At 29.4% G+C, this 24,157-nt stretch overlaps 1 protein-coding gene and 1 pseudogene across 2 annotated transcripts in view; both read right to left on the bottom strand.

Moving 5' to 3' along the window:
- The window catches only part of LOC117167800 (homeobox protein ceh-30-like), a 39,892-nt gene that overhangs the window by 9,934 nt on the left and 5,801 nt on the right, over nt 1–24,157 (bottom strand). For both annotated transcript variants that reach the window (XM_033352993.1, XM_033352994.1), the window contains exons 2-3: nt 23,022–23,147; nt 2,207–2,442 (exon numbers count right to left, since the gene is read on the bottom strand). In XM_033352993.1, coding sequence (XP_033208884.1) covers nt 2,207–2,442; nt 23,022–23,147 — 362 coding nt within the window. The remainder of the gene's footprint in view (nt 1–2,206; nt 2,443–23,021; nt 23,148–24,157) is intronic.
- Nucleotides 20,451–20,592, bottom strand: LOC117168597 (annotated as a pseudogene).

The raw sequence follows: 24,157 nt of genomic DNA, 5'->3' as shown, positions 1-24,157 counted from the left end.
GAATTTTCAACAAAGAAAATAAAATTTCTACCAAAGAAGGCGAATTTTAAAAAAAATGCATGAATTTTCAATCAAGCAGTTGAATTTTCAACTAAAAAAAAAATATTAATTTTCAGCCGCATAATTTAATTAAAGAAATAAATAAATTTCCAACCAAGAAGATATGCCTACTAAAAAGAACGAATTTATTAACAAAATGTGTAAATTTCGAACAAAAAAAATAATTTTTAACCAAATAGTTGAATTTTCTACGAAAGTAGTTAATCCTCAAACATAAATGTTCAATCAGTTAATAGAATTTTCAAACAAAAAATAGCAACTTTCAACGAAGAAGTTGAAATTTCAACAACAAAAATTAATTTTTAACCCAGAAGGTTGATTTTCTATCAAAAAGGACGTATTCTCAACAAAAATATATAAATTTACCACAAAAAATAACATTCATAACATTTTTAAATTTTTTACAACGTAGATTAATTTTGAACGAAAAGATTAATTTTCTAACATAAACATGAATCTTTTACTAACTACAACCATTTTTAACCTGTTAATGGAATTGTTAATTAATTAGTAGAATTTTCAACTGAAAAAATGGACTTTTAACTAATTAATTGGATTTTCGAACAAAAAATTATTAAACAAAAAGATTCATTTTCCACCAAAAAGACGAATTTTCAACCAAGAAAATAAAATCTCTACCAAAGAAGGCGAATTAAAAAAAAGAATACATGAATTTTCAACTAAAAATATATTAATTTTCAGCCGTATAGTTCAATAAAAAAATAAATGAATAAATTTCCAAGTGAATTTTCAATAAAACACGTACATTTCTTACCAAAAAATGACTTTTTTTCAAAAATGTTAAATTTGTTACAACGTAAATTAATTGTTAAGCAAATAATTGAATTTTCATCCAAAAACCTGAATTCTTTAACAGAAAGATTAATTTTTTACCGAAAAAACAATTTCAACAAAATACATACATTTTTAATTAAGTAGGTTTTTTTTAAATAAAAAAATCAATTTTCAGTTTAGAAAGAAATTTTTCAACAACGCAGTTAGTTAAATTTTTCAGCAAAATGGTTCAATTTTTAACAAATTGTGCGACACTTAAATAATAAATAGAATAGTTAAAATTTTATTAATAAAAAATAAATGTTGAATTTCGATTTTTAAAAGAAAATAGAATATTAAAAATTTTAGTTTAAACAAAAAATCTTTAACAAAATAATTCATTTTTCAACCGAAAAGATGAATTTTCAAATCGAAAATAAGAGTTAAGAAATTAATTTTTAATTAAAAAACGATTTTTTAACAAAATGGTTTAATTTTCAAACGTATTCAAGAATTTTTAATTATAATAATGGATTTTAAACAGATTTGTTAAATTTTCATCTAAAAAATATCAATTTTAAACTGAAAATGTAATATTTAAATTGTGAGTTGAAGAAATTAATTTTCCAAACAAAACAAGAAACATGACTTTTCAATAATATACGCAAAGTTTCAACTAGAAAATTAAATTTTTTAGCAAAATTTTTAACGAAAAAATTAGTTAAAGTAGGTGCCGTGTGCCTACAAAAAGCGGTTCTGTAGTCTATCCTGATTTTTTTTCAGTTTTTAAAAAAAGGTTACATTTTTTTTAATTAAAAAAAAGTAATTTTAAAAAAGTAATTGCTTGGAATTATTTTTCTTAAAAAATGTGAATTAAGTCGTTTAATCTCCCTACTTTCCCTTTCTCTCAATTCGACCTCCAAGTATAACATTTTAGTTTGTTAAAAATAATTTCAGCTAAAGAATAGAAAATTTGTAATTTTTGCAAACAGCTTACGATACTTGCAAAAATCCAGAATATTCTGTATTTAATACTATCAAGGGAATTAAAATTTTTGTAATTAATTGTAAACTAACCAAGCTTCCAATCCAAAAATCGATAGCAACTTTTTAAAAATTTCAAACTTAGTTTTTGTATAGAAAGCTATTATTAAATAGTGTCTATTTTTGGTAAATATTTGAAGAAACAAGAAAAAAATCTGCCTTGTCCCGGATTTGAACCGAAAACGCCACTATCCAGAGTGGAGCGTTACCAATTACACTCCATGGGCGTTCCCGGTTCGAATCCTGGCTGAGGCAGATTTTTTTTCTCACAAAGAAAATATTATATTATTTCCTACAGTAGGTGCATAAAATATAAATGTATAATTACCTGTGTTTCAGTGAGCTTTAAGTTTTTGCTCAACTGTAATCTTTTGGCAACGCTGAGATACTTATTTCTCTCAAATTCAGCTTCCAGAGATTTTATTTGCGCAGCTGTAAACGCAGTGCGTGGTCTCTTCTTTCTCTCATCATCACTAGCTGCACTCGGACTTCTTTCTTGAGAATCTCTTTCTCCTAGGTCCACCCCGGTCGTTGAATTAGCACCACTACTGCTGGTGCAGGCTTCTAAAATAAATTCGCTTTTTGAATTTAATCACATCATCATGCATACATTCACTCAAATTACAAAAAAATTCCTGTAAAAAAAAGAAACGACTTTCAAATGTGCTAGGATTCGAACCCAGGATCTTCCCTTCCCGGCGACTGCTCTAACATCTGAGCTACGGATACAGCCAATCTGTTCTCATACAAATTCTTACTCTCTCTCTAGATGGTACATACACAATGGTACCATTTTTGTCTAGGATTTACATTTTAGTCATCTTGATCAGTTCTAAAAGAATATTTTGTGTTATTATCTGCAAAAAATAAATCTTTTGTACCAACTGACTTGACTAATTAAATCTCAGATTATATTTTCACGTTATTAAGACAAAACAATAAATAAAATTTCCTGTGAGAAAAGAAGACTTTTCAACTTCGCTGGGATTTGAATCCAGAATCTTCGTTTATCGGCCGACTACTCAACGTACTGAGCTTCTGCACTTATTCTTCTTGCTCTTATTCTAACTTTGGCGAAAGAAATGAGATCTCGGAATTGGGATTAAAAATTCAACTATTTGGTTAAAAATTCACTTTTTTGTTAAAAATTAATATTTTGGTTTGAAAATGTAATTGACTATTCTTTTGTTGGAAATTTGTATGTTTGGTTTAAAAATTCATTCTTTTGGTTAAAAATTCTTTTATTTGGTTAAAGATGCGTCAATGATCTCCTTAGTTGAAAACTGATCTTTTTAGTTGAAAATTGATTTCTTTTGTAAAAAAATTGAACTATTTTGTTGAAAATTAATTTGTTCAATTAAAGTTTTAAATGATCTAGTTTTTCTTAAAAATCCAACTTTTTTCATAGAAATTTTACAATTTGTTTGAAAAATGATTTCTCTTGATAATAATTGAACTTTTTTCGTTGATAATTGGTGTTTTTTTTCCTTAGAAATTAATTTTTCAAACTAAAAATATTACAATTTTATTTTTAGTTAATAATTCATCTTTTTCGTTTAAAAATTCGATTTTTTTAGAAGAGAATTAATGTCTTTTGTCGGAAATTTTCAAATTTGGTTAAAAATTAGTTTTATCTTTTTGATTGGAGATTCATCAGTTTATTTGGAAATTTATTAAATTGTATAAAAGTTCAACTGTTTGTCAAAAGTTCATGTATTTTGTTGAAAATTCATGTTTTGTGGTAAAAAATTAATTTTCTTGAGTATGTGTATTAACTATTCTATTTTTTGTTGAATATACATCTTAATTGTAAAAAATTAAACCATTTGGTGGAAAATTCACATATTTTATTGAAAATTAGTACTTTTTGTTGTTGAGAATTAAACTATTTAGTTGATAATACGAGTTTTTTTGCTTAAAACTCCATTCTCTATCCTGAAAATATAACTGTTTTATTTTCAGTTAATAAATGATTTATCTTTTTTAGTTGAAAATTCGACTTTTAAAAAGAAAATCCATCTTTTTTATCGAAAATTTTAAATTCTGGTTAAAAATTCATCTTTTTTTTGAAGATTGATCAGTTTAGTTGAAAATCTATTTCACTGTATAAAGGTTAAATTTTTTGTCGAAAATTCATGTATTTTGTTGAAATTTTAACTTTTTTGGTTGAAAATTCATCTTTTTGGTAAGCAATTTATAGAATTTGGTTACAAATTCGTTTTTGGTTGAAGAATCATCAGTTTAGATTGATATTAATTTCATTGCTTGAAAGTTAAACTATTTGGTTGAAAATTCATTTTTATTGAAAATTAATGTATCAAATAAAATTTTAACTGTTCTTTTTTTCTTGCAAATACACATTTTTTGTTGAAATTTAAACCATTGGGTTAAAAATTTATACATCTCGAAAAAAATTCATCAGTTTTAGTACAAAAGTAGTCTCTTCGGCCGAAACTTAATCTTTTTGGTGAAAATTGATTTCTTCCTTTAAAAATTAAACTATTTTGTTGATCATTCGTTTTTTTTGGGGTTAAAAATTATTATTTTCTATCTAACAACTTAAATATTCGATTTTTGTTAAAAAAAAAAGAAAACTAAAACAAGTTTTTTAAATTTATTTTTCAGCGTTAAAAGTTCAACTTTTTTGGTAAAAAAATTAACTTTTCTGCTCTAAAATTTAACAATTTTGTTGGGAATTAACACTTTTTAAATGGAAAACTAGTTGTTTTATATGAAAATTAAATTATTTCATTTCTGGTTCGAAATTAATCTTCTTCAGATGAACACGCAACTATTGGGTCGAAAATTCATCTATTGTTTTAAAAATTAGTCTTTTCTGGTAGAAAAATAATTTCTTTTTTTATTTTGTTATTAGTTGAAAATTCATGTATTTTGTTGAAAATTAATCGGTTATTTCTTCATTTGAAAAATCAACGGTTAAAAAAAACAAATATAACACCCAGGAAAAATTAAAAATATCTCAGAAAAAATTCATAGAAAGTAATTAATTAAGTAATAAGTCAAATAAAAGAATTTTTAATTTGTCATTTTGTAGCAACCACGTTCCATTCTTAAAATATTCTACAGTTTTTCATAAATGAAAGCTATAGCTGAAATTCAGCAGGTATATGGGGTATAAATTTATTAAGAACCGTCCAGATGTAATCAGATAAGACAAGAATTAAAACCTTATATTTCATTACTCAAGGAGGCGTGCCAGACCCATTAAGAAATATATGGGATGTACCCCGTTGACGGTACGCAGTAGCTGCGGCCTGGGGCTCAATTACCCAGAAGAATTCTCTTCCTCATCAATCTCAACTCTTTTTGTAAGCGATGTTGTTTATATTTATATTTATCCCCGTTACACGACAACAGTACAAGACTCGACGCGCCTCGCCCATGAGCAATGTCTTCAGTGTCTCTTTTAGTTCGTCGAAAGTGAGAGACTAAGCTTTTTAAGCCGCGGGTATCATCTTCTAATTATCTGCCCATTCGTCATCTTGACGACAAACTATACGCGTCTCAGTCTACTAACGAACTTGTCTCTGATGATTCCTTGGAAATAATTGAGTTGGTAGAGCTAATGCTAAGATGTTAGAGATAGAGATGAAGCTAAGGGCATAAAGATCCTTTTTGATTTTTGATTACTGGAGATAGAGATGTTAGAGATAGAGATGAAGCTAAGGATACTTTGATAAGGACACACTGATGCTGATATGCTAGAAATAGAGCTGGTGCTAAGGACACTTTTTATATAGATTCATCTTTGGACAACAAAGATAAGGATGCTAGAGATAAAGATGAAGCTTAGGATATAAAGATCCTTTTTGGATTTTTTGATACTGGAGATAGAGATGACGCTAAGGTGCTACAGATAGAGGTGATTCTAAGATGCTAGTGATAGACATGATAGATATAGAGGTGATTTTTAGTACACTTTTTTGTATAGATCCACCTTTAGATGCTAAACATGGAGATGCTAGAGACAGAGATGATGCTAAGGAAACTTTTTTTATATGTATTCATCTTCGAATGATAGAGATAGAGATGGTGATAATGTGCTAGAGATAGAGCGGATGCTAAGGACAATTTGATAAGGACACACTGATCCTGAGATGCTAGAGATAGAGCTGATGCTATGGACACTTTTTTATGTAGATTCATCTTTGGACGCTAAAGATAGAGATGGTAGAGATAGAGATGAAGCTAAGGACATAAAGACCCTTTTTTGATTTTTGGTTACTGGAGATAGAGATGCTAGAGATAGAGATGAAGCTAAGGATACTTTGATAAGGACACACTGATACTGATATGCAAGAGATAGAGCTGGTGCTGAGGACACTTTTTATATAGATTCATCTTTGGACGCTAAAGATAAGGATGCTAGAGATAAAGATGAAGCTTAGGGCATAAAGATCCTTTTTGGATTTTTTTATACTGGAGATAGAGATAGTGATAATGTCGTAGAGATAGAGCTGATGCTAAGGACAATTTAATAAGGTAACACTGATGCTGATATGCTAGAGATAGAGCTGATGCTAAAGACACTTTTTATATAGATTCATCTTTGGGCAATAAAGATAGAGATGCTACAGATAGAGATAAAGCTAAGGACATAAAGATCCTTTTTGATTTTTTGATACTGGAGATAGAGATGGCGATAATGTGCTAAAGATAGAGATGGTGATAATGTGCTAGAGATAGAGCTGATGCCAAGGACAATTTGATAAGGACCACAGATGCTGATATGCTAGAGACAGAACTGATACTAGGGATACTTTTTTGCATAGATTCATCTTTGAACGCTAAAGATAGAGATGGTAGAAACAGAGATGAAATTAAGGACATAAAGATTCTTTTTGATGTTTGGTTACTGGAGATAGAGATGCCAGAGTTAGAGATGAAGCTTAGTATACTTTGATAAGGACACATTGATGATGATATACTAGAGATAGAGCTGATGCTATGGACACTTTTTTATGTAGATTCATCTTTTGGGCGCTAAAGATAGAGATGCTAGAGATAGAGATGAAGCTAAGGACATAAAGATCTTTTTTTGGTTACTGGAGATAGAGACGAGGCTAAAGACATAAATATCCTTTTTTGATTCTTGGTTACTGGAGATAGAGATGCTAGAGATAGAGATGAAGCTAAGGAGACTTTGATAAGGACACTCTGATGCTGATCTGCTAGAGATAGAGCTGATGCTAAGGACACTTTTTTTTTGTATAGATGCATCTTTGGATACTGGAGATTGAAATGTTAGAGGTAGAGATGACGCTAAGGTGCTACAGATAGAACTGATGATGCTAAGGACACTTTTTTGCATAGAAGTCCAGGCATCTGGTACTTTTGTACCCGAAAAAATCGGTTTTACAATTTTATTTTAGAACATTCTTTCTCAAGTCCATATTCTACGGACGGATGATTTCCATTGCATTTTAGAACAAAATGTCCAACAGAAGAAATAAAGAGAACAAAATTATGAAAAAAATTGTATAGCAAATAATCCGCTATCTTTAATAGGTTCCGAGTTATAGTACATTAAAAAGTCCCCACTTTTTTCTATTTTCAGCGAAAAATCGCAAAGTTTCGAAATTCAAAAACTACTGTGTACCTTTTTACCTAATTACTTGACGGAAAAGTGTTTTACAGATGAGTGAAATGAGACTCACTTTGCTGTGATTCAAAAAAAATAACAATGTTCTAGCTCTAATAGGTCATAAGTTAAATGTTGACCTCAGAGTTGACCATTTTTGCCTGTTTTTAGGGGCAAAATGTGAAGTTTAGTTTTTTCAAAATAAATCGTGTCAGGTTAAGTTTGCATTGATGATTCCAGAGGATGGAATAGAGTATACAAGAGCCTGCGTTCTCTCAAAAAAGAAAAGTCTTTTAGCTCAATTAGTTTGGAAATTGCGAGGTTTGAAAAATTCCATTTTTTTTTTTTTGCATTTTTCACCAAACACGGAAAAGTTTGGTTTTTTGAAAATACCTCGTTTCCTGCAAGTCCCACGAAAACATTTCAAGCAAATAAATGAAAGTAGAGTCAATTTAGCGTAAGTTCAAACAAAAAAAAGTGTCCTAGCCCTAATAGGTAAGGAGATATGACCTTGGAAAGTGCACTCTTCCTGCATAGAGGCACCTAAGCGTACACATAGAAAAATGTTTGTTTGAATCAAACAAATTTGGTTTGAATGAAACAAATTATTTCTTTAATATAGGGCCAAACAAATGTTTGGTTGAGTCAAATAAATTGTTTATTTGTCCTTATTTGTTTGGTTCACATAAATGTTTGGTTAGTTTTTAATAAATTTCTTGTTGAAAATAATTAAAGTTCTTGTTTACCTTAAATATATATTTTTAAAATTAATTAAAGATTTTGTTCAAGTGAACTAAATATTTTTTTACACTTAACCTCAAAATTGAGCATTCTTTATAAAAAATAATGTATAAGCGCGATAATGTTTATTGTTAATAATAAATATTATTGCATATGAAAAATCAGAAACAATTGTTCAAGCCGAATGCTTAATTCTCGTTAACTTTTAACTCTGGGCTTCTCATTCCTGTATTGAATAATCATAAAGTAGAATAATGAGAAATGAACCAGGGTTAGACATTTGAATGGAATGTATATGTGTTCCTGTTTTTAAGTATATAGTGATAATTATAATAGAAAAAAGCATGATTGATTCCATAAATCATCACTATAAAGAAATGAGGTTAGTATTGAAAAAGACTTACATCCGAAGTCTTAAATTATATCCAATGTAAAAACCCTAAACTTTAAGTAGTTCCTAAACTAGAGATATTGCGCCCATTTTTCAATTAATTTATCATTTTATATTAAACAAGAACCTTTAGAATAATACAAAACTGAAAAAATACGAATGTTACCACGTATTTTAAATCACATGATCAATTAAATTAGATTCTAGGTTAGTCCCTTAGGAACCGCCAGCAGCGCTTTAGCACGCCTAGCGGCACTTTGTAGTACTGGTTTCTCCTGTATTTTTCGTCTGAATCAAATAAAGATTTTCATGAATTCGAATAAACAGATTTCAAACAAATGCATTTTTTAATAAAAGTTCATTTTTTATTTAAATCAAACAAATTGAACTAAACAAATTATTTGTTTCAATCAATAAGGCAAATAGTTTCAATTTCTTTAAATTAAATCAACCTTTTTTTTCGTGGAAGAAAAAAATTTGTTTCATTCAATTATATGAATTCAAATAAATTTTGTTGTTTGATTCAAAAATTTTTCTGAGCGTACCGTAAAGTAGAACTACGGCCATATTTCGACAGTTTTGTCCCAAGTAAGTGTGCACAATTCATTGTTAATGCATAATACGCCTTTTGTCATTGATAAACAAATAATTGTTTATAACAATATCCTGTCTTAACCACTTTTGAGTACTTTGTTAGTACTTTCGTGGCAAAAGAGTGATTGTAATTGATTGAAAATGTAATATATATTTTTTTATCTATAAGCAAATAATTTTGAATAATAATTTTTTACAACAATATCTTGTCTTAACTAATTTTGAGTATTTTTTATTACTTTTGTAGCGAAAAAGTGATTGTTATTGATTGAAAATGTAATATATATTTTTTTATTAATAGACTTGCAGGAAACGAGGTATTTTCAAAAAACCAAACTTTTCCGTTTTTGGTCGAAAATGCCCAAAAAAATGGAATTTTTAAAACCATGCAATTTCTAAAACAACCAAAAAATTTATTTGGATCAATCGAATATTTTATTGTCTATTTAAGAAACATATCCAGTTTGAAACTTATACACAATTCGAAACATTCTTTTGCAAATCCAAACAGAATCAAATTTAAAGTCTGTTTGGAAATCCAAGTAGGTTACACTGCTGAAGTAACTAAACAAATCCCAACAGATTTACGGAGTTTGCCAACCATCGGAACAATAATTTTCAGAAATGCAATTAGAAACCAGCTCAAGTTCATTTTCTGTTTCTGAAGCAAACAGAGCACCTATTTGCCAAATTTGTCTTTTTTAACTATCTGACAAAAATCAACAGACCCAAACATTTAAAAAAAATGTAATGTGTATTAATATGGACCCATCGGACATTTTGTGAAGGGTGTACCAAATTACAAAATGTGTCGTAGCGAAAAGTGGAAATGAAGCTCAGGTGTCCCGCTGCTGCTAAGCAATAAATATCTCGAAAAACTATTCGTGGCGGGGTCTCGTGGGCCACGAAGAAGCGTTTACCGGCTACTAATTGTCAGATGGCGACGTAATTGTCGCGTTTCTCGCGCTTTTGCCATCTCTCTTGACTCTTGACTCTAAAGTCTCAAGCTAAGCTAAAACGGTACCGCCTTTAACTCACTCGCGCGAAATCGCGCAGGCGTGCGCCAATGGTTACGCAAACAAAAAATTACAACCACTGAGAAAACTATATCGCATAAATTACAATATATAGCGTAATGCCTGCGATATATATCGTAATTATCGCATTATAATAGCGCAAAATCGTGATATCGTACATTGCAAGATTTTACATTATATACCACATAATTGTGCTGTCTATAACGGAAAAATTTAAGTTTATTACGCTATCACATTGTGCTTCTTTTGTGATCTCGCGAGGGTTCGAGTAGTGAACAAACGATCACAGGAAAAAAAAAGATAAACTTTACATTGATTCCAGGTGAAAGATTCACCGGAACAAAACTTAACCTTACCAGATAAACTTTACATGAATCGAACATAATTTCCGATTTTTAACCATGCCTGGATAATCTTTCATCTTATAATCGCTCCATTTTTATTCGAGGTGTGGTAACAATTACGACGCCAGCGCTATCCAGTGTCGTTTAACTTCATTAAATTTTAGAGAAATGGGGATTCGCATCTGTCAGTTACATTTTGCATCGACGAGTTCAGAATTATTTTCCTAACCTCAGTGAAAATATGTTTAATCATTAACCATTGCAGGTCTTACCTACAGCAAATTTTTCCTTTTCTCTGTGATTGTTTTAAATCTGGTGTCTCGATTTATAGCTCGAACTCACTCATACTCTGCTTTTTTCCCATTGCTGCTAAGAACGCTGCGCTGTATAGAAGACTATACTAACCAAATTTCACTTCATTTTTTCTGTGATATTAGTGTATTATAATATTTTACAAAGCTCCGGGACCTAATTCCCCCACTAAATTTCCCACTAAATATTTGTTTTGATATAATCAAATATTTTAGTTGATCCAACCAAATTTTTTGGTCGGATCAACAATCGTCAGATTGTTGAATCAGAAAACCGAAATTTCACCAAAGACAGAAGGGATTTTTCGATACACTAAAATTCAATACATTCAATACACCAACATTCAAAATGTTCTGCAATAAATTTGACACTGTGAATTTCCAGGTGTTCGCAGCACTCATTTTTTCATAAATTCACGACATAATGCATGATTTTTCTGACACTAGAGTGAGTGCCGGTTTGGGGCTGACCTTGGACTCAACTCCCTAGAAAAAGGTCCACTCCTAATGTAAACATCCAAGTGTGAGTGAGTACCTCCCCTCCCCATAGCTCCTCTCACCCATCCCCGCTGCGCCTCGTCAATCCTCGAAAGAACAAACTCTGGGGGCCCTATTTCTAGGGTTCACTGTATTTGGTTGAATCAACTAAACATGCTTAATTAAGTAATTACAGTGCAACTCTTCAATAGTGCCTACTTTGGGGCTGACGGTGGGTAAAAACGAACTCATTATAGCCCCCTCCGCTTTTGCTTGTTCACGCCTAAGTGCTCATCTGAGTGACAACAGCAGACTCCGTGCAGCTCCCATTACACCTACCTGCGGCTCGGCGTAAATTCTCAGAAGGGCTATAGAAGGGATGGCTATTGAAGATTTTCACTATACTTTGAATTGAACAAATTAATTCGTTGTATTTTCTGAATATAACCGAAGATTTATTTGAGCTGGACAAACTTTTTAGCTTCAACAAACAAAATAGTTTAAACAAACTGTTTCGTTGAATCAACTTAACCTTTTCTCTGAGTGTATTATGGAATACCTCTATATACGGAATTACTCTTGAATTTCCAAGAAACTGGTTGTAGTATTAAACAAACTAGTCAAATTGTCAACCAAGAAGATTAATATTCATCCAAAAAAGAAGAACTTTCAACAAAATACCTGAATTTGGACCAAGACAAATTAAACAAAACTGTTTAATTTTCAATACCATGTAAATTAATTTTAAAGCAAATAGTGTATTTTTTTAACAACAAAAAAAAGACATTTCATCCAAGTAGTTTAATTATTTTACCAAATATACGAATTTTGGACCAGATAGTTCTAATTTTAACTGAATGTTTGAATTTTCAACTAAAATGGTGCATCTCCAACCAATAAATAAAATTTCAACAAAGTAGTTTAACTAACTAATAGTTTAATTTTCAACTAAGAAAATTATTTTTCTAACAATGAAGACAAATTTTTAACAAAGCGCATGAATTTTTAACTAGAAAAAATTAACAGTAAAAATGGAACAGATAAATCTTTAGTTAAAAAATTTTTTAAATAAGACTTTTCAACGACAAAAAAGGAATTTCAACTAAAAAATGTAAATTTACAATCAAAAATAGAATGTTAAAATTTTCATTTCAAAAAATTAATTTTCGTCTAAAAAAAGCGATTTTTCAACCAGGTAGTTAAATTTTTACCAAAATAGTTCAATTTCAAACTAAAAAGATTATCTTTGAAGCAAAAAGATTAATTTTCTACCGAAAAAAATTGCAATGATGCACGTACATTTTGAACTACAAAGATTAATATTACACTAAAAAATAAATAGGTCATTTTTCAGTTAAAAAAATAAGTTCTAGCAAAAGAAAAAGAAAGAAGCGAATTTTAAATAAAATAGTTAAATCTTCAACCAAAATGATGAATTTTCAACTAGAATTAACTTCAACTAGAAAAATCAATTTTAAAAAATTTTTAATAAATAAAAATTTTAACCAAGCAACAACAATTTTGTAACAAACCAGTTTAATTTTCAACTAAAGGGATAACTTTTCAACGAAAATGCAGAATCTTTTATTTAAAAAGTGACATTTAAAACGAATTCCTGAATTTTTTTACGAAGTAGATTAATTTTCAACCAAATAGTTGATATTTTAAATAAAACATTTAAATTTTTAACATAAAATGGAATATTTACACTTTCAATCTAAAAAATGAGTTTCTTCACAAGCAAATTGGAATAAAAAATTAGTTACATTTTTTACCCAATAGATCAATTTTCAATTAAAATGATACATGGCCTACCATACAATTAAGTTTTAACAAATTAATTTAACTTTTAACCAAGTAGTTGAATTTTCTGATAAAAAATATAAAAACAATGATTTTACAACTAAGAAGATTAATTTTCCACGGAAAAGACGATTTTTTAACAAACTACATGAATATTCAACCAAGTAGTTGAATTTTCAACTCAAAAAGACAACTGTTTAACCAAAAATGTAATGCTTAAACACTTCAGTTATTAAAATAAATTTTTAACCCAAAATAAAAGAAATTTTTAACCTAAAATAAAGTAAATTTGTAACCAAACAGTTTAATCTTTAACCTAGGAGAAGAATTTTTCACTAAAATTATGCATCTTCAACCGATAAATGAATGTGTAACAAATTAATTCGACTTTTAGCCGATCTAAATTCGGGAGGTGGTTTTCTGCAGTTTTCCTCTCATCTGACCAAATATTTAGGCAAATGTGAGTACTTCGAGCAAACTCGTATGTAGTTGCATTGTAACTAAACCTTAGTAAAAAAATGACTCTATTCGTTAGAAAATAGCCGAATTCTAAACGTTTTATGAAACTTCTTTCAACAATTAATAATTAATAATTCTGGTAAATTTAACAAATAGCCTAGAACAGAGGCATCATAAAGACATTCTTAGTTCATTCCGTAAACAAATTATGCCTCTTTCTTGAAAAATAGCCAAACTATAAATATGTTGATAAACATTTTTTGAATAATTAATAGTTGTAGATTTTCAAAGCATCAGAAAAAAATCATCGAAAAGATATTTTTAGATAATTGTGGTAACAAGTGAAGCCTACTCGTAGAAAGAAAAGCAAACTCTTAATTTTTCAATTGAAATTCTTTCAATAATTAATAGTTCTTGTAAATTTACAAAGCAACATAAAAAAGAGCCATCGAATGGGCATTCCTAGTTGATTTCGAAAACAAATTAACTCGTAGGATAAGCGTCACTCTTAATTTTTTAAATAAAATTGTTTAAATAACTAATAGTTCTCGTAAATTTGCAAAGCAATATATAAAAGAGTCACCAGATAGACATTCTTAGTCCACTCCGTAAACAAATTGACATGTAGAAAAAAGGACAATCTCATAATTTTTTATTTAAAATTGTTTAAATAATTAATAGTTCTTGTGAATTTACAAACTACACTTTAAATCTTTAACTAACATTGTTTAAATAATTAATAGTGTTTGTAAGTTTGCAATGCAAAAACAAAAGAATAAAAAAAAGCAAAAGAATAAAAAATATACATTCTTAGTTAACTTCGCAAACAAATTTACTTGTAGAAAAAGGTTAAAAAACTCTTAATCTTGTTATAAAATTTTTTAAATAATTAATAGTTCTTGTAAATTTGCAACGCAACATAATGAATTAAACTTATTCTTTAAAGAAGAGCCATTTATGAAAATTGTTTTAATAATTAAACTGTTTGAAGATTAAATAAATGCTAATTTTCCACAAAATGTATTGATTTTCAACCAATAGTTGATTTTTGGATATAAAAGAATTATTTGCAATCAAAAATGGAAAAGTTAAATTTTCAGTTAAAGAAAATAAAACAAAATATAAAACAAATTTTCAACTAAAAATATTTATGTTTTACGAAAAACAGAACAAATTTTTACAACATTGTACATACATTTCCAACTAAATAGTTGAATATTCAATCAAATAAGATAAATTGACAATCAAAAATCTAATAACCTTTTTTTCAGTTAAGAAATTAATTTTGAATAAAAAAGAAAACGAATTTTAAACAAAATGATTAAATTTATCACCAATAACAATTTCCATGCCAGGAGATTAATTTGCTGCCAAAAAGATGAATTTTTATACAAAAACATTAAACTTTAAACCAAACAGTTGAATTTTACTGTAAAAAAGATAAATTTTCAACTGAAAAGTGAATATCTAAAAGTTCAGTTAAAGAAATTAATTTTCAACAAAAAAAAAAACGAATTTTCAAGAATATAGTTGATTTTTCTACAAAGTAAATTAACGTTTCACAGAATAGTTCAATTTTCAACCAAAAACATTCTTAACTGAAGAATTAAAAAAAATATATTTAAAGAAATAGGTTTAAACTATTTGGATTATTTACGTAAATTAATCCGAATTAGCTTAATTATTCTGGATTACAAGTGGATTAAATAGGATTACCCTGGATTACTCGTATTACAAAAATTCCTACCTCCTCGCGTTACACATAAGCCTCAATTTTACGGAAAGTGAAAAAATCACATTTGAATGATGAGCAGAATTGAAAAAAACTGAAGAAAAGGCGAGAAGGAAAAGAAAAACCGACTGTGACTCTTAATTGACTCTCGAAATGCTTCGTTAACCGGAAGTAGGAGTGCGAGGAAAGAAAAAAACTGGGGATTTTTCTGTCCCTGCTCATTTGTCGTCGGGTTTCTGTTTCGATTGCATTGAGGAACGAGCTCTGAGAAGAAAAGAAAGAACAAAAGAAAGAAAGAAAAAGTTTGCCAAGAAGAGGAATACGAGCGCAAAAAGAGAGCAGAGCAATCTCTCCTCACGATGTAGAGAGTCGGTGGAGAAGAGGAAAAAGAGATAGAGGACGCAGCAGGAATAGAATACCACGCCTTCTCGTTTACCTAATTGCCACGAGCTACGCCGAACTTGTCTCCTAATTATTTGTTGATGAATGAAGAGCCATAGCAAGCAGACATGAGGAAACGGTACGATAAAGTGTCGCTAATATTCATTCGTCCACAGTGATTATTTTACGAGCCAGTTAGAAGAGGTCTAAGTTCTCCTTCTGAAGCATCCATTACATTTTCTTTTTATGAACTCGGGATTGCAGAGTAGGGAGCTGATTGATTTTGAACTGTCTTTTATATAAAAAGATCCTAACTTCTCAATTAAAGCTAAAGTAGCCGTTAATGGGTAGGAAAGTGATCTCTCGAGACACATGAGGGAATCAGGAGTGTGCGAAACTTTTGGCTGGATCCGTCGGTTGGGTCGCGTTTTCAAGATTTACGCGACGCGTTGACGGCTTTGTAGTTAAACGCGACGTCCCGACATATCTCAGAGCCTCCATGCCCTGAACGTGAATCGTACTTTTACTTAGATCTCAAATTTATCGCAGTCACTATTATGTCCTGTAAATCACCAAAGTCGGAGGTGTCTATCTATAAGAGATGAAGAGATGTCTACGAAAAAAACTCGGATTCACTTACTTTAGGTAAAAATTCGAGTCTAAAGTCAACTAGGGATCAACCATAAACTAAGTTACCTGACTGAGAAAACAAAATAATGTCCCACCAATAAAATAATTTGGTTGAGCAGTTTTGGTTGTTATCAATATTTGGTTGGGACTACCAAAAAAGTAGTTGGAGTTACAAAATAAACGATTTGGCTCAAACAAAAAAATTTGTTAAACACTTTTTGTTGAGTGTCCCAAAGAATTTTGTTGAACGCACCAAACACGCAGCCGCGCATCCGCTCTCTTCCGACTCATAACGAACAGCTGACCACTTTTTCAAAATGGTGGACTCGCGCGAAATTCCCTCTGTGTATCTTGATTGTTAATGTCATTTATAGTTTTATCGAAGAAAATAAAGTTGAAAAGGAGTAGTGTTTGTTTCGAAAAAAAAACGATCGGATTTCATATTTCAAGGTAAACGATTTGTATCTTTTCATTATTCGCTGTATTTAACCTCTCAAATCTGAAAATTGTGATTAATTAAACGAAGTTTTTACAAATCAAACACATTTTATTGAATAAATACATTTTGTCCTTCTAGTTTTTTTTTCTCACAAAGAAAATATTTTATTTACAAAATATATTTTCCCCGTAACAAAATAATTGTTGCTTGAAAAAAAAAACAGTATTGCTCAAACAAATCTATTTGTTTAAATCTACAATGTTGTTGTCATGTCTAAAAAAAACATTGTGTTGAGCTAACAAATATTTGGTTAATTTACCCAAATAAGTTTGTTCAATCTATATGAAAGTTTTGTTGTGTCTACCAAACTTTTTGGTTGGTTCAACCAAACGCTTCAACAAAATAATTTGGATGGCTTGAAAAAAATGATATTGTTGCATATATAGCAACCAAAAAATTTGGTTGGGATAACCAAACTTTTTTCGGGAAACTAAACATTTTTCTCAGTGAAATTTTGGACGATTTTACGTTTCTACTGATTTTCGTGTTTGTCCATACTAAGTCAAGTTGACAATATGCCTATAATAATATGACCGCGTGGTCATATTATATTAAATCGAATTATAAAATAGATTTTTCTAAAAAATAGCTGATTTTTTTAACTGAATAATGAACTTTCAAGACAAAATGACTAATTACCCATACAAAACAGTTGAATTTTTAAATAAAAAATATGAAATTTTAATGAAAAAAAGTTAATTTTATACCAAAAAGACGAATTTCCAACAAGATGTCAGAACTCTCAACCCAAAAGTTGAATTTTTTAACTGAACTGGATTAACTTTCAACAAAACAAAAACAGTTTTTAACAAAATCGTTTAATTTTAACAAAATTTCGACAATTTTAACAACATTTCGACCAAAAAAGGAATATGTAACTTTTCAATTATAAAAGTAATTTTTTGGTATAAAAAAGAAATTTTCAAGAACAAAAAAATGAATTTTCAAATGAAAACCATTAATTTTCCATCGAATAAAACAAATTTTTAACAAAATTCAAGAATTCGCGACCAAAAAGTTTAATTTTCAACTAACAAAGGTTAATTTTTAAGCAAAAAGATTATTTTACTGCCAAAAAAGATGATTTAAAATCAAATTCAAGAATTCTCAAACAAAAAATGCATTTTAAGAAAGTTGTTCAACTTTAAAACATAGTTGTTAAATTTTGAACGAGAAGGATGAATTTTTAAAAAACATTAATTTTCTATCTGAAAAAAACTAATTTTTAATTAAATTCAAGAATGCTCAACCAAAAAGTTGAACTTTCAACTTAACTAGATTAATTTTCAACAAAAACTAGAATTTTTAACAAAATAGTTCATTTTGAAAAAAATTTGAATTTTTATTTAAAAAGTAACTATTTTTGACGACAAAAGAAATGGGTAACTTTTCAATTGCCAAAGTAATTTTCCAATAAAAATAAAATCCAACAAAACAGTTCAATCTCCAACAAAAGAAGTGAATATTTAATTAAAATTTTGAATCCTCAACTGCAAAATGAATTTTTAAGGCAGTTGTTTAGCTTTAATACCTAGTTGATAAATTTTGAACTAAAAGGATTAATTTTCAAACAAACAGATTAAGTCTCAACCGAAATAGCGAATTTTTAACCAAATTTATGAATTAATAACAAAATAGTTGACATTTCAACTAAAAAGATGTATTTTTAAACAAAATGATTAATTTACTACAAAAAATATGATTTTTTAATGAAATTAAGAATTCTTAAGAACTAAGTAGTTCAACTTTAAAACCTAATTGTTAAGTTTTTAACCAAAAATATGAATTTTCAAACAAAAAGATTAATGTTGTACTGAAAAAAAATAATTTTTAACAATATTCAAGAATTCTGAAACAGAAAGTTGAATTTTCAACTAAAAAAGACCATTTTTAAACAAAGTAGAAATAAATTCAGGAATTCTCGAACAAAAATTGAACTTTTTAAGAAAGAAAAAAATTGTCTTAATTTTTATGAAAGTACTTCAACTTTAAAAACCTATTTGCTGAATAGCGTAACAAATCAGATGAATTTTTAAACAAAAAGAATAATTAATAAGTTAATCAAAAAGTTGCATTTTCAACTGAAAAAGCAGAATTTTTAATAAAATTCTAGAGTTATTAAACAGAAAATGGAAGTTTTTACTAAAAAAAAAGAATTTTTAAACAAAAAGCTGAATTTACTATCAAAAAAGACGATTCTTTAATAAAATTCAAGAATTCTTAATAATAAAGTTGAATTTTCAACTAAAAAAGTAAATTTTTAAATACAAAGATTAATTTTCTACCAAAAACATTCGTCAAATAGAAGCGTACTATAAACTTTACCATATGTACCTTTAGAAAAGAAAATTCTTTAAATTTTAAAAGGTGTAACGTTACTTTGACTGCCCCCCCCCCCCCGCCCTGTTACCAACCCTTTCTTCTAAAGTGGTAACGTAGTTTATGGACGATTCCTTAGCAACGTTAAATTATTTCGAAAACATGATTAACGTGATTCTCTTCAAACAAGACAAGCCTTAGTTTGCCTCACTGTATAAGGGACTCCAATTAGCCACTATTACAAGAAGTAAAGAATCTTCGGATGGTTTTCTCGTTCTGCGACAATTTTTTTTTCGTAATGTACGAGCATGAAGTAACGTTTTGTCGCATTTCCATGGCAGAATTAGCAGGAGACAGATAAATAGTGGACGGAGAGTAGAAACACTGAGTGGGCGTGGAACTCGCAGGAAGTAATGGATCAAACTCATGGTCTCTACTATAGTTCACATGAACCTTACCAGCTCATTGGTACAGAGAACCTACGAATGGATTGATAGTGATTCGTATAGATACTTCAAGTTTATGTAGAAATAATTGCTCAATTATGAAAATAGAAGAAGCTAGACATGTTTCGAAGATTGGCTCGTTCTTAAAGGAAAGACTAAACCTGAAGCATATTGAAATATGATTTATGCGAGAAGAGTGTAAGCCACATTACTCATAAATCCTCTAACCTTTTCTTAGCAACCAATGTCTAGGGCGAAATTTCAAATTTTTACCCAAATGTGGATCAAGGTGTCGTAAAATGGAGAAACAGTTAAGGGATATAAAATCTCCCCAGAAAACCTGGTTACAAAACAGATCTGTAACAGTTCTAGAATACAAAAGAACGTGTTCTGGAACAAGTTAGTAACAGGTTACGAACATGCGAGTAACTATGTCACCCCCCATACGCTATAACAATTCTGTAACAGTTCTAGAACGCTGGGACAACCGATCTGTAACATTTCTAGAACAATTCTAGAACTTAATTACAAATGTTGTATAACAAATCTTTAACAGATCTAGAGTGCGGGGGCAACCGATCTGTAACAATTCTAGAACTTTGGTACTCTTCATTGTAAAAAATCTAGGACAATTCTATAACATTTCTATGACGATTCTATAACAGTTCTAGAACAGTTATTTATCAAATATGGAACAATTTTATGTACCCCTCACAGCAATAGGATGTCCTGGATTATTCCAGGGATAACCCGTCGGAATATCCTGCGAGACGGAAATTGTGATATCCCCATGGATATATTTTGATCCGGGATACCGCCTACGCAGTCCCGACTATCAAAAATTATACGTCCGAGGTATCCACATTCGGGATATTCGCAAGGGTCAGCTCGACCATAGTGTTAGCGAAGTAATCTCTATTCCTAATTTGTTTTAGAACACACTTGTAACAGGGTTCTAGAACTCTAACATAACACTGTTACGGTACAGTGCTAAAATAATCTTGAAAAAACATTATATAGCGTCTGTGATCAGTTTGTTTTAGAACAATTCCATTGCAACTGTTACAGAACAGTGCTGTTACATAGTTCCAAAACAGATCTGTCACAATTTTGTCACAGTGTTCTAGAACATTGTTAACTTTTTGTTCTAGAACAGTTCGATCACAATTTTGTCACAATGTTCTAGAACGCTGTTACCTTTTTGTTCTAGAACAGTTCTGTCACCATCTTGTAACAACTGTTATAGAACGCAGTTCCTTTTTTTTATCTGTAACAGTTACAGAACGTGTTTGCTGGGTCCGTGTGAAAATTTCGAGCTGGCCTCCGCGGGGGCCATCGTACTTTGCCCCATTACTGTGTTGCCCTTACTTTGACAAATTACGAAGGACCCACATAATTTCGGCATGCTCACCTTCGAAGGCTCCATGTAGGCTGTCCAATAGGAGCCAATAAAGTGGCCCTCTGTAGTGCCCAGTTAAGCGCCCTAAAAGGCCTATAAGATTTCTTCGCGAAATATTATGATTTTAAACACCAATTGCCAGAGAATTACTGTTTGCGCGCGGATTTTTAATAGTGTCAATATTCAAATTTAATATTTATGATAAATAATTATAAGTAAATTCATAAAAAGTAATTACTTATTCCTGAAATAAGATTTTGGCGTGACAGTTAAAAAATAAGTCGATTTAATTGAAAAGACGTTATGAATTCTGAGTTTCGAGAAGAATAACATTTTTTTTATCACAATGATTAATCTCGTCTCTTTCAATTTTCTAAATTTTTTTATTCTCAATAATGTGCCTTAAACTAAAATCACTAAAATGATAAGAAATAAGTTAAGAATATTGTTTTTCCTGAAGTCAGAATTAACAATGTTTTTTGCCATAAAATCATATTATTCTTTCATCTGTCACTTCAAAATTCTATTTCAAGAGTAAGAAATTACTTTTGATGCATTTCCTAATCATGATTTATCATAAATAATAAATTTGAATATTTATATAATTTAAGATGCGCGCGCTAACAGTAACCAATCCGGTTGTGTTCGCGACGCAAGCGCAGTTCAAAAAGTTCCCAAAATTGGGAGCGCTGGGTAACCCTACTTTATTACTCAACAAGAACATTTAAAAACTGTTGAAGATTGATACAAAATTTACATTTTATATACAGAACCTCTTTTTTTAAAAGTAATAAGTTCAAAATAAAAGTACTTTATTTTATACTTATTACTTTTCATTAAAGAAACTTTGTATATTAGGTGGTTTGAATTTCAAAAGCGCCACGTGAAGAAAACACGTACCTATTAAGTCGAATAAATAACACTTCCTTGTAGAAAAAAAATTTTATTTTACTTCGAAATTTTCTAAATGTACAAAATGAATTACAAAATAATTCACGAATCCGCAAATAAGAAACTTCTTGCGCGTTCTTCGTTAAAATGTATGCCAAATGGCGTCGAAGGGAATCATTAGATCATGGAACGGGGCCTAACACAGCCGGAAACGAATCGGATCGAGAATCTAGTCAGCCAATGAGATGACAGGAATGACTGCGAAATTTAGCGCAAAATTAAAATTAAATTTTCTCCAATTCGATATTTATAAAACTGAATTATCATTAAGGCCATGTGACGAGTGGGTCACGTGACCAGATTCCTGCCTACCCTCACTTTTTTTATTTCTCAACTTATTTTCACACGAAGCGCCACATCGAGTTGAAATTTTGGGATCATAAATAAGAAGCCCTAAGAAAGATGGGTTTGGTCGTAAATTTTAATAATTATGAGAAAAGTAAAAAAAATTATTTATAACAAAAAACTTTTTTGATAATTATACAAATTTATGACCAGCCCCAACATTCTTAGTGCTTCTTGTTTAATATCCCAAATTTTCAACTCGATGTGGCGTTTCATTTAATAATAAGTTGGGAAATAAAAAAATTGGCGGTAGGGTAGGAATCTGGTCACGTGACCCACTCATCACATGGCCTTAATTAAAATACTTTTACATTAAAATTAGTATACCCATAACAAAACAAAACTATACAAAATAAACTGGTGAAAATTTAAGAATATGAATTGTTCATACATTACATTTCTAATTAAAAAAATGTTATTAAAAATGTAAAGCACTAAATTGTTTGATTTATTTTCTATAATCATAAACAAATTTCTTATTTACAAAAGTGAAAAAATCATATTAATCCCTAAACAAGGTAAAAAAGATTATGATAAAAGCGTTTTTTTAATTTTGTGTAACAATTTACTCTTTGCTTTTGGATTTTTTGTAAACCTGTTGATGGGACTTGGAATTTTGTATTGAAAAAAATAAAAAGGGAAAAATATGTTGGGATCATTTTTTTATTTGCTGAAAACTTACCGTAGCTTATGTCTGGTTCTGGCGATGTCGAACATGCAATTTCGGAATCCTCAAGATAATTTTCATCCGTAAGAGACATTGAAGAATCAGGTGCTACGGTCAGTCTTCTCTCCTCTTGCTGATAAACTATCGACAGTTTAAAGTTGCCAAATACACAACAGATCTCAAAAATAATTTTTATTTTATATTTAAATGAAAACGCTGAGCTGCAGATAATATTATCATCTAAATTGAAAATGGCGAATAGTAAGCATTGAGACGTTTTCTACCTCTTTGGAAGAATACTAAAGATTATTAGATTTAAAGATGGCAGTCGATCGAAAATATCGAAAGTCGACTAAATTTTTTTTTACACCCGGAACGTGCCCTCTTGGAACTTCCAAAAACAAAACCTACAGAAAATTGTTAACACCTAACATTTAGCTTTGATAGGTATGATTTAATTTAAAAAATCTAATTTTTTGTGATAAGTTCATTTTTAGTTTATATGTATAAAAATAGCTAATTCTGCAACCTTAACAAAAAATGATAATTTCCTATTTTTTTATTTCAATTATTTAAAACAAAGATAAATGCTAATTATTAGAAATATTGTACATCAGAATAATTTTGATAAGCTATTGCGATATGAATAAGATGAAAAAGAATTTTTTCCGCTAAGAAAATGAAAAAATAATTTGTTAATGTAAATAATTTATGACGACGCTAAACTGTTGCTGTTGAGATTACGTTTTAGATAAATAAATCTAATAAACTGACATAATAATACAAAATGGAAAACAATTTGTTTTTTCGCAAAAAAATCCAAATTTCTATTTGTTAATTCAAATTATTTGTAACAAAAATTAAATGGTGATTGTTATTTATTATCAAATTTTTTTAAATTTAATAATTTTCAATTGAAAGTATTTAAAAATGAAATTTTTAATCAAAATTGACCAATTTTACAGTAAAGTTTTGAACATTGGACAATTTCCTTTGAAAGGGGGTTTAAAAGGTATCATTTTAATACAAAGCGTTTAAATTAAACAATTTTAATTATAGATTAAAGTATTTCGAAATTGAATGCACTTTTGAATACTGGATCATTTAATATTCGAAGAAATTTAAATTGTATGATTACAAATTAAAATCGT

Source organism: Belonocnema kinseyi, chromosome 2 (assembly GCF_010883055.1).
Source record: "Belonocnema kinseyi isolate 2016_QV_RU_SX_M_011 chromosome 2, B_treatae_v1, whole genome shotgun sequence".
Classification (NCBI taxonomy): domain Eukaryota; kingdom Metazoa; phylum Arthropoda; class Insecta; order Hymenoptera; family Cynipidae; genus Belonocnema; species Belonocnema kinseyi.
Note: the sequence above shows the minus strand (reverse complement) of the source record. Positions and strands in the feature narration are given on the sequence as shown.